The sequence below is a fragment of the Diceros bicornis genome, chromosome 4 (genome assembly GCF_020826845.1).
Source record: "Diceros bicornis minor isolate mBicDic1 chromosome 4, mDicBic1.mat.cur, whole genome shotgun sequence".
Lineage (NCBI taxonomy): Eukaryota > Metazoa > Chordata > Mammalia > Perissodactyla > Rhinocerotidae > Diceros > Diceros bicornis.
This window is the reverse complement of record NC_080743.1, coordinates 55711681-55727337: the sequence shown is the minus strand read 5'-3', so window position 1 is coordinate 55727337 and position 15657 is coordinate 55711681. Positions and strand designations below refer to the sequence as shown.

At 40.3% G+C, this 15657-nt stretch overlaps 1 protein-coding gene across 7 annotated transcripts in view; it reads left to right on the top strand.

Moving 5' to 3' along the window:
• The first annotated feature begins 593 nt into the window (after positions 1–593).
• POGZ (pogo transposable element derived with ZNF domain) overlaps positions 594–15657 on the top strand; it is a 44189-nt gene continuing 29125 nt past the window's right edge. For 4 of the 7 annotated variants that reach the window (XM_058539160.1, XM_058539157.1, XM_058539159.1 and 1 more), the window contains exons 1-2: positions 595–876; positions 15313–15437. In XM_058539160.1, coding sequence (XP_058395143.1) covers positions 15314–15437 — 124 coding nt within the window. In that variant the 5' untranslated portion in view covers positions 595–876; position 15313. Of the gene's footprint in view, positions 877–15312; positions 15438–15657 lie in introns of all 7 variants that reach the window. The other 3 variants (XM_058539158.1, XM_058539155.1, XM_058539156.1) reach the window with 1 other exon arrangement.

The following is a 15657-nucleotide window of genomic DNA, read 5'->3' as shown; positions in this document are numbered from 1 at the left end:
ACATACATGAATCACCTTGATAAGCAATCATGTGTGACTTCTTTCCAGAATCCAGAAAGGTTCAGGGTAAAAATGGTTTTTAAAATTTCTTCACTTAAGGCTACTGCCATAAGACTACTTGGTTGAATGTCTCTTGAGGAAAAGTGAGTGCCATTTTGCTGCCTTTGTTCCAATGACAGTTCTTGGTGCCATTGGGCCTCACCATCTGGCCTGTGGCATGAAGTTCCCCTCTTGCTTTGAGTGGAAAGTGGGGAGATTCCCAAAATTTCCTGGAAAGTCCAGGCAAGTGAATTGGGGAATATTTTCTTTAGAAATTCCATTTTTCTCACCCAAACCTAGATATTGTTTCTGAAGCTAATTATTCTTTATTTCATTTAAAAAAATGTTTTTATTTATTTATTTATTCGCAGCCCCAGACAAACTTGACTAGAAAAGAAGCCCGGGCAGGGGTTAGGATGAGCCCATGACGTGTCATGCGCTTCAACCAATTGAAAGGCCACGAAAGGGGGAGGGCGGAAGTGACGAGCCGTATCCCTCCGCGGGGCGAGAGGGTCGGTGGGGGGAGTCGGCGTCTCTCTCCCCCGCGCCAGCTCCCGTACACGGAGCCGCATTCCTTGGCCCCCCCACCCCCCTCCCTCGGGGCCCCCCCCCCGCCCCCCTCGGGAAAAAAATCCACCCCAAGTCACTCGAACCTGAGGGAGGTTTCCTTTCACCCTCCGGGAGACGAGCTTTCAACGGTTCCCTCTTCTCCGTCTACCCCCAAGCCCCCGTCCCCTCCCCTGCTCCCACCCCCTTCTCCCGGCGCCGGGTGCAAGGTCCCTTTAAGGCGACGGCGCCTTCCTCGGGTCAGACTACCGGCGGCGACGACCACGGGAGGTGAGTGAGCGAGCGAGCCTTCTCTCTCCCCACCCCCTGTTCCCGGGGGTTCCGTTATCTTTTCGCTCGGCGAGGCGTTCCGAGGCGAGACAATGAGAGGGGGATGGGGCGGGTACGAGGGGTGGGGGCGGGGGCCCGGTGGCGCGCCCCTCCGCCCCCCGCGAGTGGCGGCGCGGCCCGCGGCGGCGGCGGGCGTGGGGTGCGGCGCGGGAGCGCGTGTGTGTGTGCGTGTGCGCCCCGGGAGCTGCGGGAGGTGCGCGGCGGGCCGGCCGGGGAGGCCCCTGCCGGCCACCCCCGCCCCCCGGCGCCCGCCGCGGCGCGCGCGCGCGCGCACTCGGGCCCCACGGCCCCACACACACGACGTCCACACGCACGCCCGGCGCGAGGCGTCTCGGAGGAGTGGGCGGGCGCGGGCGCGGGCGGCGGCGGCCCGCTGGGGAAGGGGCGGGGGCGCGGGCGGCGGCGAGGCAGCGGGCGCGGCAGGAGGGGCGGGCGAGGGGGCGAGGCCGCGCGCGGGGAGGGGGGCGGGGTCACGTCCCCCGACGGAGGTGTAGTGCGCGGCCCTGCCGCCTCACCCCCGCCGGGGAAGGAGTGGGGCGCTCTTTTTGAGCGTGAGCAGCAAAATGAGTGATTGGTGAGCCGCTCCCCTGCGTTATGTAATCCCCGCTCGGACCAATCGCACATCCCAAGCTTTAGTGCACTGCAGTTAGTTTACAAAGTCTCCTCCCTCGGCCCTAAAATTTCTTTGGGATGGCGCCGTGATTTATAAAATGGGATGGGGTAGAGAATTTTTATTTTCTGATGGTTATATCCTGCCGCGGTGGGCGCCATGTTTATCCCAGGGACTATTTTCTGGAATCTTAGCACCTACTGAAAAGGAGTGACGTCGCTGATCCACCTGCGGTCCCTCTTTTCTGCGAGTTGTCCTGATTTCCTCTCCCGTTAGAGGCGGGATTCTCTCAAACTGTTGATAACGCTGGACGTTTCTCAGCTCTCTTATATTGGACATTCTTAGCTCAGAAAAGGGTAGAGCTGAAAAGAGTCTTCTAAGTTGTTTAGCCCAGTCTCGTTTTCCAGATGGAAATCGAGATAAGTTGTACTATCTCAGAATAGCTGTCTTCGTGTTGCAGACTGGAGCCCAGCCCTTTACATTCTTTTAAAAAGACACCTCCCACCGCAGCTCAAAACCCCACAGAAACGGAGTTTTACTTTCTAAGGAATTTTCCCATGTAGATGAAAGGGAAAGGACGGGGGCGGGGAGGGTTGCTTCTTGGCGAATGACACTGAATTTGGAATCCGTTGCTCTTGGGACTGGTAGTTGGACTCTGAATTCGAGGTGTTCACAATCGTTCTTAACTTAGGGGTGCATAAAAAATACCTTGTAGATTGCTGGAAGTGCGGTTGTGAGGGCCTCATCCCCAAGTCTCTTTGGGTGAGATGGGGAGGGGGGTGTCATCTTCTCTACATTTAACCTGCAGTCCTTCGTTGAGAATTATTAGTTTAGCATAGAAGTGCTCAAAACATAATCTTAAAACAATGAAATTCAATCTGTGCCCTCTATTTCCTTCCCTTTTTCTGTATTACGGTTATACCAGCTGTGATGTTGGTATATCTTAAAGTAAAGGAACTGACAAAATGAAGAGTCGAGATGCACAGGATTTTATTAGAGTTTCTACACTCACTTTGAACCAATGGTATAATCTAGGAAAGCAGTTCTCAAAGTGTGGTCCACTGACCCCTGGAGATCCCCTTAGACCTTTTCAGAGGAGCCACGAGGTCATATAAGATGCTATTTATTTTTATCACTGTTGTTTGCACTGATAGTCCTAAAGCAGTGCTGGGTGAAACTACTGGTGGCGCTTTAGCACAAAGCAAGGCAGTTGCATGAAACTCTGTTATTAGTTACTTGAGAATGTTGTTGATAAAGCAGTAAAAAATGATTGATTTTATTAAATCTCAGCCCTTGAGTACGTGTCTCTAATTTTTAAGAATCTGTGACCAAATGGGAAGTAGGCATAAAGCGCCTAATGCTGCCTACTCAGATATGAGCCTTGTCATAAGGAAAAGCACTTAGGAGATTGAGTTGAAAGCTGCTCATTTCGTGGAACAGCGTTTTTACTTGAAAGAATGACAAACGACAGTTTTTCACACTTGAGTGTTTGGCGCGTGTTTTCTTGAAAATAAATAAAGTGAGCTTATCACTTTGAGGAAAACACTTGACGGTATTTGTTACCAATGATAAAAATTTGAGAGTGAAAATGAGAATTTTTAAAAAGTTGACATCTCAAGTTTGACAGCTTTATAGCATTTGAAAGATTTTTCTTATAATATCGGTGTTAATTAATGACTGTGATTTTTTAAAAATATTGTATAATGAAATGTATCAACATTTGGAAGATTGGCATAACTCACTAAATCTCTATTTTCCCAATGACCAATGCATGACGTTTTAAAATCACCGTGGGTGAAAAGAACCTTTCAAAATGTAAGATACACCAGTAGATTTTAATGTCACGAAGTACGAAAAGTTCATTGATATGGTTTCAGATCCCAAGATGCAATTATCCTTTAAGAAACTGCCATTTGTTGAGTTTTAGTATTTTGTCAATATAAACAGTTATCTGAAAAGGTTTATAGAATATTTCTCCCTTTTCCTACTGTGTGAGGCAAGATCTTTGTTATAAACTTAACCAAAACAACATATAGCAACAGACTGAATGCAGAAACAGCTATGAGAATGTGACTGCCTTCATTAAGCTAGACATAAAAGATTTGAGAAAATGTAAAACAGTATTACTCTTCTCACTATTTTGGGGAAAAATAGTCATTTTTAATTGAAAATGTTATTTATGTTAACATATAATGGGTTTGTTTTTAAATGTACTGATAAGTGTTTAAAGTTTTTCTGTTTTAATTTCTAATATGGTAAATATCAAAAGATATAATCCACATAAATAAAAGCTCTTTGGAGTCCTCAATAGTTTTACGAGTGTAAAGGGGTCCTGAAACCCCAAAATTTGAGAGTCCTTAGGTCTTTCCTGTGCTTCTGCTGCTGTGATCATCTAAGTCTGCCTCCATTTAGTAACTTCTGGAGAACTGATAAATGTTAGTTTGAGTTAATAATGGAAGAGGCAGTGACTTGGAGAAGAATTCTAGAGCAACAAAGTGTGATTTGAATCCTGGCTGGAATATTTACTAACTGGGGCAAGTTACTTAATCTCTCTAAACCTCTGTTTTGACCTCATCTGTAAAATGTAGTACTTAGGGTATATAATTGTGAGAATTCATGGAGATAATGAATGTAAAGTGCAGAATAATGCCTGGCCATATCACAGTAAAAAAAAATGTAGTCCAGATAGTTTTTCAGTCTTTATTCTCCATATAAGTCTTTTTGTTGAAGGTGGAGATTTCTGATTTAAATCTCAAATCCTAGAGCTTGTTGGTGCCTTTGTCGTAATATCAGTATGGTAAGACTTTGCTAGATTCCTTGGCATTCTGGTTTGTGATGTTAAGCCATATCCACAAAAACATTTTTACATATAATTCAGGGGAGAAGAGGTGGAGGGAAATAGACTAACGTATTGCTAGTATTTGGCAGAGTAAAATGAAATCCAGAGAGTAGAAGTAGAATTGAGACAACATACAACTGTGAGTGAAGAAAAGCTTTTCTTGGGATAGGAACTCCTGAATATTGAACCTTTTAAAAATAGAGAATCTATTGCTTTCTTTAGTTGTTTTAGTAAAGAGCACATAACTAATTTTTGGGTGCTTATTAATAGGAGATTTGCTGCCAGAGAAGTGGAAAGTATTTTGTGTTTGGAAATATTAGCTTATTAAGACTATTTAAGGACCCATTGTGAATATTATGTGAGGTTCTACAACAGTTAGATCCTGTGAGGGACAGAAAGGGCCATGCAAAAGACTGGATAAATAAAAGCTGCTTGTTACAAGTTTAACAATAGTTAGTTTTATAGCCATATTAAGTATTCAGCCCTATAGGTTTTCTGGAATTAGTCCTTTTTTTTTTTTTGGTGAGAAAGATTGGCCCTGAGCTAACATCTGTGCCACTCTTCCTCTGTTTTGTATGTGAGCTGCCATAGCGTGGCCACTGGCTGACAAGTAGCGTAAGCCCCATGCCTGAGAACCGAACCTGGGCCCCTGAAGTGGAGCGCGCCAAACTGAAACCACCAGGCCGTGGGGCCGGCCCCTGGAATTAGTCCTTCTTAAAGCTAAAAAATGGTAATTTGAAAACAAATACCAGTTATTTTGAGAATTATTGTTTTCTCAACCTGGAGCAAGAGAGAGTGGTATTCTTACAATTTTTGTTTGTCTTATAAAACGTTTTTCCTGTTCCAAATGTTCTTTTTATCTTGATTTATGGTCGGGTATGTACTAACGGTGAATTGAAGATGTTAGTTTCTGAATTCCTCATTCTTGGAATTTACTTTATAGCTTTGAAAGAACCAGACAAATTACAGGAATTCAAAGCTTCAAGAGCCAAATCTGTCTGGAGAGTTTTGGTAGAAACAGATGTTTTCCTAATCTTATTTGGGATGAAGATAGGTAAACGTTTGCTGCCCATTAGATATCTCAAAAGTAGACTGACAGGTGTATCTGCAAGATTCTTTCTGCTGCTTTTGAATAACAGATCGTAGAGTCTGTGTGTGTCGTACCTTTTTAGTTATGTAGGCTTTTACTGATTAGCTGATTATGTAGGACCTGCGTGTAAAGTAGAGTTTATTTGCCATATTTACCAGCATTTAAGATACAATCCACTCCTCCCCAGAAAGGTATGTATCTGGTACACCCATATTAATGAATGGAAAGATCAATGCCAAAGACTTAAGACTATGGAATTGCTAATAGTCCTGTGTGAGCTGCAGTGTTGAGTAAAGCCTACTGAGTACACAAAACTCGTGTTACAGTATAATTACTAGTGCAAAATGCAGAAATCAAGTAGGTTACCAAGATGTCAAATAATGGCTTGGATTAATGGAAAATGGCAATGTTGATTATCACATCTTACAGTATCTCCTTGGTAGCCTATCTATATCCCATCTTAGATTCATTTCTTTTTTCTAATATTATGTAATTTTTTTGCTACATCCTAAAAAATCTGTATATATAATCTATGTGAAAATTGCTCCTAGAAATAAGAACATGTTAACAGAAAATTCAACCAACAGGGCTACCAGTTTGATTTAGTAAATGGCAGAAAGAAAATGGCAGAATCGAACAACCAAAATATGAGTAGGTAGTTTTCCCCCCAAGTTTTTTTTCTTTTTTTTCCAATTTCAGCGTTGTTGAGGTATAATTGACATATAAAATTGTAAGATATTTAAAGAATACATTGTTGGGATTTCATATACATAGCGTTGGGAAAGGATTTCTCCCGTCTAGTTAACACATCCATCACCTCACAAATTTTATTTTTTTGTGGGGGAGTGGACATTTAAGGTCTCCTTTCAGCAAATTTCAGTTTACAGTACAGTGTTATCAACTATAGTCACCATGTTTCACATTACGTCCTCAGACCTTATTCATCAGCTTCCCCCAAGTTTTTATTAAGAAAATTTCATACAGGTGAAAAAGGTGAAAAAATACTTCAAGGAGTACCTACAGTGAACCCACCACCTAGACACAACAATTTTTAACATGTTGGCATATTTGATGTCTATAAGAAAACACCAAAATATCTATATATTTACTGAACCAGTTGAAAGACACAGTCATGACATTTCCGCTCAATATTTCATGTATTTGCTAAGAATAAGTACATTCTCCTACATAGCTCTAATACCACTATCCTTTCTAAGAAAATTAAAAATAATTCCCACATATCATCTAGTGTGTAGTCTATATTCAAATGTTTCAGTTGTCCCCAGAATGTCGTTTCTATCTTTTTTATGAACCACAATCCAGTAAAGGTTCACGTTACATTTTGTTGTCTCTTTTTTGTGTGTGAGGAAGATTGGCCCTGAACTAACATCTTTTGCCAATCATCCTCTTTTTGCTTGAGGAAAATTTGCCCTGAGCTAACATCTGTGCCAGTCTTCCTCTCTTTTGTATGTGGGATGCCGCCACAGCATGGCTTGATGAGTGGTGTGTAGGTCTGTGCCCGGGATCCAAACTCGCAAACCCCAGGCTGCTGAAGTGGAGCATGCGAACTTAACCACTATGCCACCGGGCTGGCCCGTTATGTCTCTTTAGTTTCGTTTAATCTAGTTTGGTCTTCTCACTCTGTGTGTGTATGTGACTGATGTTTTTAAAGAGACTGTGTTAGTTGTTTTATAGAATGTTCCATATTTTGCATTTGTCTGATTATTTTCTTATAGAATGTCCTGCCTTCTGGATTTATCCCATTATTTTCTTGTGGTATTGCGTAACTTATTCCTCTACTGCTGTATTTCCTATAAACTGGAAGTTAAATTTAAATACTTGATTTGATTTAGGTTAAACATTACAGTCAATGGCTTTTCTTGTTTGTTTGTTTTAACAAAAGGGCAAGCCACACACCAAACAGCTGATGACAGGTGGAGTTTGGATTATTGGCTAACATTTTTCTATGTAAACTTGTTACTGTCATAACTTTTGGTTTTGAGATATAGAGCTACTTCTGTAACTTTATTTTATTTTATTTTTTGGTGAATAAGATTGGCCCTGAGCTTATATCTTTGCCAGTCTTCCTCTATTTTGTATGTGGGACGCTGCCACAGCATGGCTTGATAAGCGGTGTGTAGGTCTGAGCCTGTGATCCGAACCAGTGAACCCTGGGCTGCTGAAGCAGAGCATGCAAACTTGACTACTACGCCACCAGGCCAGCCCCTCCATCTGTAACTTTAAGTTCAAGCATTACAATAGTACCTTGAGAAAAAACACAGAAATAGGTTTGCATCATGTCATTTTGGTTCACAGCCCTCTGAGAAAATGATTGGGAAGTTGAAGAGGCAAGAAAAGTTGGTATATTTAGCAAAAGCAACCCATAAAGGAATTGTAAAGGAGTCACAACCAGAAATTTTAGAAATGGAAATTAGATTAAAGGACTTTGAGAAATTGTTTTCACAAAAATTATTCACTAGTCAATATTGATAATAACAAATACTGATAGTAACCATAATTTTAGAGGATTAACATCATGATGCTCCAGTTTTATGAGGAGAAATTATATACTTGGGCAAGAACAAGAATGGCACAAAAGTTGTCAGATGGATATGAAGATAAAATCAGGTTTCACAGGTAGATGATTATAGGGTGAAACAAACTAGATGTATATTAGTTTTATAAAAATGTTTTTACTCCATAAGATGTACCCATTTGAACAATTCATAGGAACCTTGCTCTGCTCATCTTTGTTGCAGAGAAGATAAATATTTTTAAAAGAAATGATAGTTCTTTATGCATAGAATGTGGGATGATTTTTTAAAAAAATTTTCCCCTTCAGAACATGGATTCGGTTTGATCAGGGTTTCTCAGTATTGGCACTATTGACATTTTGGGCCAGATAAGTCCCTGGCTGTCCTGTGCATTGTAGGATGTTTAGTAGCACCCCTCCTCAACCCCATCCCTAGTTATGACTACCAAAAATGTCTCCGGACATTGCCAAATGTCTCATGGGGGGCAAATTAACCTTGTTTGAGTATCACTGAGTTGGATAAAATCCACTGGCATGTGTGAAGAAGATTCCTTAGCAATGTCCTTTGTGATCTAGGTTTCCCTTTACGTAACCTACCTACAGCTGTTCAACCCAAGTCCCTTCTGCAGATATGCTGCATAGCTTGGCCTGTGCCTGGTATATGTTGGAGAGCACTGGGATATGATGAAATTTCTTTAGCTTTATTGGAAGTTTTATTGAAGGTAGAAATGAGCTCTTCACTTGTAAGTCAAAGTGTAGGCCTTTACTTTATCTGATCCCTCCCCACCGACCCAGTTTGTTTGGAAAAGGACCTTATTAGCTATGTGCTATGGATAAAGTTTTTGTTAGGAATAGTTGACAAATTTGTTTGATATCTTTGAGGTCATCTTTGAGGTCTATATCTTGGCATTCAAGAAAAGACAGTCTTTAAAAAAATAGTTACTTGCTAAAGGGCTTGCTTAAACTTAACGTGTCCTCTTTGTTAACCTTTGGTTGTCCTTAAAAATTTTTAACTATAGGGCTGGCCCCGTGGCTTAGCGGTTAAGTGCGCGCGCTCTGCTACTGGCAGCCCATGTTTGGATCCCGGGCACGCACCGACGCACTGTTACTCCAGCCATGCTGAGGCCGCGTCCCACATACAGCAACTAGAAGGATGTGCAACTATGACATGCAACTATCTACTGGGGCTTTGGGGAAAAAAAAGAAAAGGAGGAGGATTGGCAATAGATGTTAGGTCAGAGCTAGTCTTCCTCAGCAAAAAGAGGAGGATTACCATGGATGTTAGCTCAGGGCTGATCTTCCTCACATAAAAAAAAAAAAATTTTAACTATATGTCAATTCTACCAATCAGGAAAATGATCTAGGCATCTTGTTAGGGGAAAGGAAAGGGAATACATACAGGTGGGGTAGAGTAAGAGTGGAAGTAATGAGAATTATTTAATAAATATAAGTTACAAGACTGAAACATCTCAAGTAAGAATTTCAGGAGAAAATAAGATTTTGTTTTAAGTTTCTAAGACATATTATTTGTGGATGTGGAATTTTTCTGCCAAAGGAGTAAAATTAAAGATAGTTGACTAATAATAGTTGAGAGTTGATATGGAGATAATTTTATATTTAAAATGAGCAGAAAGGCCCCTAGCATCTAGACTGTGGTCTTGGAGTATCATTCCCCACCAAAAGGAATCAGGGTTCCTTGGAGAAATGGCTGATTCTAGTTCTGGGGTAGGAAATGTATGAGATGAGCCTGGAATATTTTGTCTATCAGATAGCAAGGATTTTATCAAACGCTGCTAAGAGTTGTGTCGGAAGGACTCAGTAGCCTACTGAAGAAGTTCCCACTGGCCCAAAGTAGGAGACTTTGAGTATCGGTAAAGATAACTGTAGTGGATCAAAACACATCAGATACATTTAAATCGGTGGTGTCATAACAGTAGTTAAAGAACAGGCTTATTAGTCACTTGGGGGAAATGCTAATGAAATGAATCTTTTTTTTTTTTGTGAGGAAGACCAGCCCTGAGCTAACATCCGATGCCAATCCTCCTTTTTGCTGAGGAAGACTGGCCCTGGGCTAACATCCGTGCCTATCTTCCTGTACTTATATATGGGACGCCACCACAGCATGGCTTGACAAGCGGTGCGTCGGCGTGCCCAGGATCCAAACCTGTGAATCCCGGGCCACCGAAGCAGAGCACGCGCACTTAACCACCGCACGACTGGGCCGGCCACAATCATTATTTTGAAAACTGGCAGATGAAAGGAAAAAGAAGCAAGATATTTTCTATGAACTGCACTACTGGGTAACCAAATAGTATGTTTTGTTTTTATTTAATAGAAGTGTTCTATTTAATAAGTGAAGAAGGAATGATAGATTTAGAATGTCTCCTCATGGAAGAATACATCACCCTTATGGGTAGTCTTAGGGAAAAAAAGTTAAACCTGTATTTAATCATGCCTCTAGATCCAACTATCAATTTCAGGATATACAGAGGACAGAGGCATATATTAAATGCCATGTGTATATGATCAACAATATCCAGACTGTAGAAACTACAGGAGGTGACCTGGTTCTTCAACAAATAAATTGCAAGGGGAAAAAAAAAAGATGAAGGAGGACTTATAAATTAAAAGAGACTTAAGAAGCTTATCACATAACTGTAGTGTGTAGACTTTATTTGGATCCTAATTCAAACAAACATTTAAAAGTATAGTCTTTGAGAGAATTTGAAATTTGAATGTTGACTAGATATTTGATGTTAAGGGACTATCAATTTTTTAGGCATGTAATGGTACTATGATTTTTTTTTTTTGTATATGTTCTTTTTGTCTTTTTTATTAGATATCATCCACATACCGTAAGATTCACCCTGTAAAGTATACAATTCGGCGGGTTTTAGTATCTTCACAGACTTGTGCAGCCATTACCACATCTGACTTTAGAACTTGTTCATCACCCTAAAAAGAAAGAAAGAAACCCTATACAGCTAGGAGTCATTCCCCATTCCCCTCTCCTCCTTGCCCCTGGCAACCACTAATCTACTTTCTGTCTCTATGTATTGGCCTATTGTGGACATGTAAGTGGAATCATAGGATACATAGTTTTTTGTGACTGGCTTCTTTCATTTTTTCAAGGTTTATCCATGTTATAGCGTGTATCAGTACTTCATTCTCTTTTTTTTAACGTATTTATTTAATTCGGGTAACATTGGTTTATAACATTATATGTTTCAAGTGTACGTCGCTATATTTTGACATCTGTATAGACTACATCATGTTCGTTCACCACCAAAAGTCTCGTTACGAGGTATATGATCTTTTCAAGTCCTTATCTTTTAGAATTACATAGTAAAATATTTACGAATATGATATTAGGGATTCGTTTCAAAATAATATGAGGGAGAGGGGGTGTAGATGAAACAAGGTCCGTTTTGAGTGATTTTTTTTTTTGCTGGGGAAGATTCACCCTGAGCTAACATCTCTTGCCAGTCATCTTTTTTTGGCTTGAGGAAGACTAGCCCTGAGCTAACATCTGTGCCAGCCTTCCTCTATTTTGTACGTGGGTCACCGCCTCAGCATGACTGAGGAGTGGTAGGTCCGCGCCCAGGATCTGAACCTGCAAACCTGGGCCACCGAAGTAGAGTGTGCTGAACTTAACCACTGTGCCATGGGGCCGGCCCCCCTTGAGTTGATAATTTTTGAAGCTGGGTGATGGATGCATGTCTACTTCCATATTTCATTAAAATTTATATCACATTTTATTATTATTTTTTGTGTGTGTGAGGAAGATCAGCCCTGAGCTAACATCCGTGCTAATCCTCCTCTTTTTGCTGAGGAAGACTGGCTCTGAGCTAACATCTATTGCCAATCCTCCTCCTTTTTTTCTCCAAAGCCCCAGTAGGTAGTTGCATGTTATAGTGGCACATCCTTCTAGTTGCTGTATGTGGGATGTGGCCTCAGCATGGCCGGAGAAGCGGTGCGTCGGTGCACACCTGGGATCCAAACCCGGGCCGCCAGTAGCAGAGCGCGCGCACTTAACCGCTAAGCCACGGGGCCGGCCCTATGTCACATTTTAAAACTAGTGGAAAAGGAATCACTACAGTCTTGTTTCAAAGACTCGTAACTGTAATATGATCAGTGTTTGCCCCTTCGCTTGGCAACAGTCTGATTCTCAAATTTACTGCCCATCCAAGTTTTCATCTTGATGTAGCACTGTGTTCCCTATGTGCTGGCCTTTGATTTCTGAAATTCACATTTTTACTTGACAATTTTTTAGAAGGAATGAAAATGTCGCTTAATTGACTAAGGATTGAATTTCAACATAAGTTTGTTTTTTGGTGAGAGAAGTATTCAAATCTATGAGTACATTTATCTTTTTTTTTTTTTTTTAAAGATTTTATTTATTTTATTTTTTCCCCCCAAAGCCCCAGTAGATAGTTGTATGTCATAGCTGCACATCCTTCTAGTTGCTGTATGTGGGACTCAGCCTCAGGATGGACGGAGAAGTGGTGCCTCGATGCGCACCCGGGATCCGAACCCGGGCCACCAGCATCGCAGCGCGCGCACTTAACCACCAAGCCACAGGGCCGGCCCCACATTTATCTTTTATAGCAAAATAATAGGGAAGAAAGAAAAAAATTCCAGGTGTTTTTTTCCTTATGAGAAACTAAGTTAAAGCTTTGGTGTGGAAAGAGGTTAAACATGAGTAGAATGATAGTTTGGGAACATCTGTACATTTTAGTACTGCATATTTAGTAATTCCTGTCTTCTTTGATCAAAAATAGTTGAAAGGTGACTACATGCCATGCATCACTTGAAAGACCACAGAGAATGGTGGTGTTTCTTTCTTGAGCATCTTGGTAGAGATATTAAATACAGCATTTTATCATATTAGTGAAGATTTCTTTTTGATAACTGGAAAACTACAGGAAGGATGCTGTATTTTTATTTTTTGTTTTTAAAATTAGCAGAATATTTAATTTAGATTGATATATCTATTGTGGCATGGCTGGTCTTTTCAGCAGAGTTAATTTTTTGGCCCTGAGCTATAGATCAGCATGTGAAATTAATGATCACATTCTGAGATAACAGAGTCTAGGTCAGAAATGAGGACTGTTTGAAAAACTTGATTTCAGTGTCTTTCAGAGATGTTTTGGGTGTAAGTCTGTAAAATATGCTCAGTCAGCAAATTTATTATTTTCTGGGTTGACAAGCCTTAGTGGTTAACTCCATCTTCTACACTTGTAAAAAAACTTGAAAAATATTTTCTAAGTTGGATTTGTGTTCATTTTGAATCTTTTAATTTACGTTGGTTGCCTTGGCAGAGCATATACCTGAGGAGTTATTTTTCTTTCTCATTTGGTAAAAAGTAGGACACAAACATCGTTCTTTGCCATCTTTTCAAATATACCCTTCCCACTCTTTCTCTTTCTTAAGAGTACGTTTTTCATGGGAGAAATAACATAAATTTGACTTTGGTCAGAAAGAAGAAACTCACAATATTCTTATTAAAATTCATTGTTTCCCCAAGTAAAACACAACTCAGTTTCCTAAGGTAATATAAATAGTTGAGATAAAAGACCAGCCTTCTGGATATGCTATTAAAACATCCACAGGCATGACATTGAAAACCACAGTTTGCATTCAGATAGCTCTACTTATTCCGAAGGAAAGTTTTCTACAGATTGTTCAGCATGTGTATGGAGAGTTTGCTTGCAGTTGGTCAGAGCTGAAAGAAGGTCCTTGAAAACCATCTGTAGAGGTTATCATCCAAAGTTTATATTCATTCTGCTGGGTGTTTGATATTTATGCATTAATTATCTGTTAGCTGTGGGCTCTAAGAAAGTTACATAGCAAAGAACAATAGTATAAAATTAAGTAGAAGAAAAAGTTATTTAGAATGTTATCTTTTTCAGTGGAACTAGACTGGAAAATACAGAATTGTGTGTTGTGTAGTCTTGCCTCAAAGAATGCCTGTGATATGGATTTGGCTTCTTTTTAATTCATTTCTGGCTAGCATTGTCTTTCATATATAAATTAAATGTGAAATTAAGAAAATGTAAGTTGATATCTTAAATCTTTTTCTCAGCTTGCTCATAACTTTTCCCCTTTGTGGTTTTGGTTTGGGAAGACAAATAATTAAAGTAGAATAGTAGAGACCAGTTAGAAGCAAATTAAGCACTTTACCCATTAAAACTGTGGGCACTTGGCTATAGCTAACTCTCTGGAGGCATTGCTGGAATATTTTAAATTTTCAAGGGAACACTGCCATCTGTTGGGCACCTCTCAAACTAATACTATCAAATTGTGTGGACCTAATTAAATAGAACGGTTAGGTTGGTGGTTTTGTTTTGTTTTTGGCTTAGAAGTGAGGTGAAAAAATTTCTGCGATACTAAGGGCACTGAGAGCCTTTTTGTTAAAGGCTTTGTCTGAACATTGAGCAGTAGTGCTACTTCCCCTCTAAGACAAATTGACCTTTAGTCAACTAATATTGGAGGGCAGAATAGCTAGCAAAAGCTCTTTCTTTGCGTTGCAAAGATGTAGGCTTTATTTTTTAAAAGAAGCATGTAATTTAGGCAGTGTTTTCAAATTAAAGGCTGACTCCAAAATCGTGGTGGAGTACAAGGTAGTAGTAGGGCCAGGACTAGAGTGTGACAAGGGAGGTTCTCATTTGGGTGCAAAATTTAAGGGGTTGCAAAAAGGCTCAGTAATCAAGATATGTAGTATTTTAATTTAGCATTTTAAAAACATCAATATTAATGCAAAAAACTTCATAATGAACAAGATAGCGATTTTAAACAAAGACAGGATCTGATCCTGCACTCGCATGATTAGTCTAATCTCAGCACTGGGTGTTATAGATTAAACTTTTATAATCCAAATTATTAAATAATGTGCTGTGGACTTTTCCACAGTAATTTTTTTTTTTTTCGAGAATAAAAATTGTAATTCTGGAACCTTGGAAGTATAGAGAGATTAGGGAAAATGATAGAGGGAGCAGTAGGGAGTGGGTTCCAGTATATTCAAGAATCTGATTCCAGGCCTGGCTCCATGGCCTGGTGGTGAAGTTCAGCTTGCTCTGCTTCAGTGGCCCAGGTTCGGTTCCCAGCGGGGACCTACACCACTGGTTGGTGGCTGTGCTGTGGCAGCGACCCACATACAAAATAGAGGAAGATTGGCACAGATGTTAGCTCAGGATGAATCTTCCTCAACAACAGCAACAAAAAAGAAGCTGATTCCATATTTTGTATAAAACTATTTCTCCCATTCTGAGGTTAATATCTTATTTAATCTTTTTTTCTTGTAGCATGGCGGACACCGACCTGTTTATGGAATGTGAGGAGGAGGAGCTGGAGCCATGGCAGAAAATCAGTGATGTCATTGAAGATTCTGTAGTTGAAGATTATAATTCAGTGGATAAAACTACTACAGGTAACAAAAACTCTTTTGATCTTCGATTGTTGTTTAAATGGACTCAATTGAATGGCACTTTTGTTAAGAAAGTGTGAGGTGGAGAAAGACTTTAAGAATCCAGAGATGCCTGCACTGGTGCTACCTTTTTTTTTTACCATGCTGTAGTCTATAAATGCCTCAGTTTCCTTATACATAAAGCTAGAAGCACTATAGTTAATTCATTAAAACATTGGGAGTT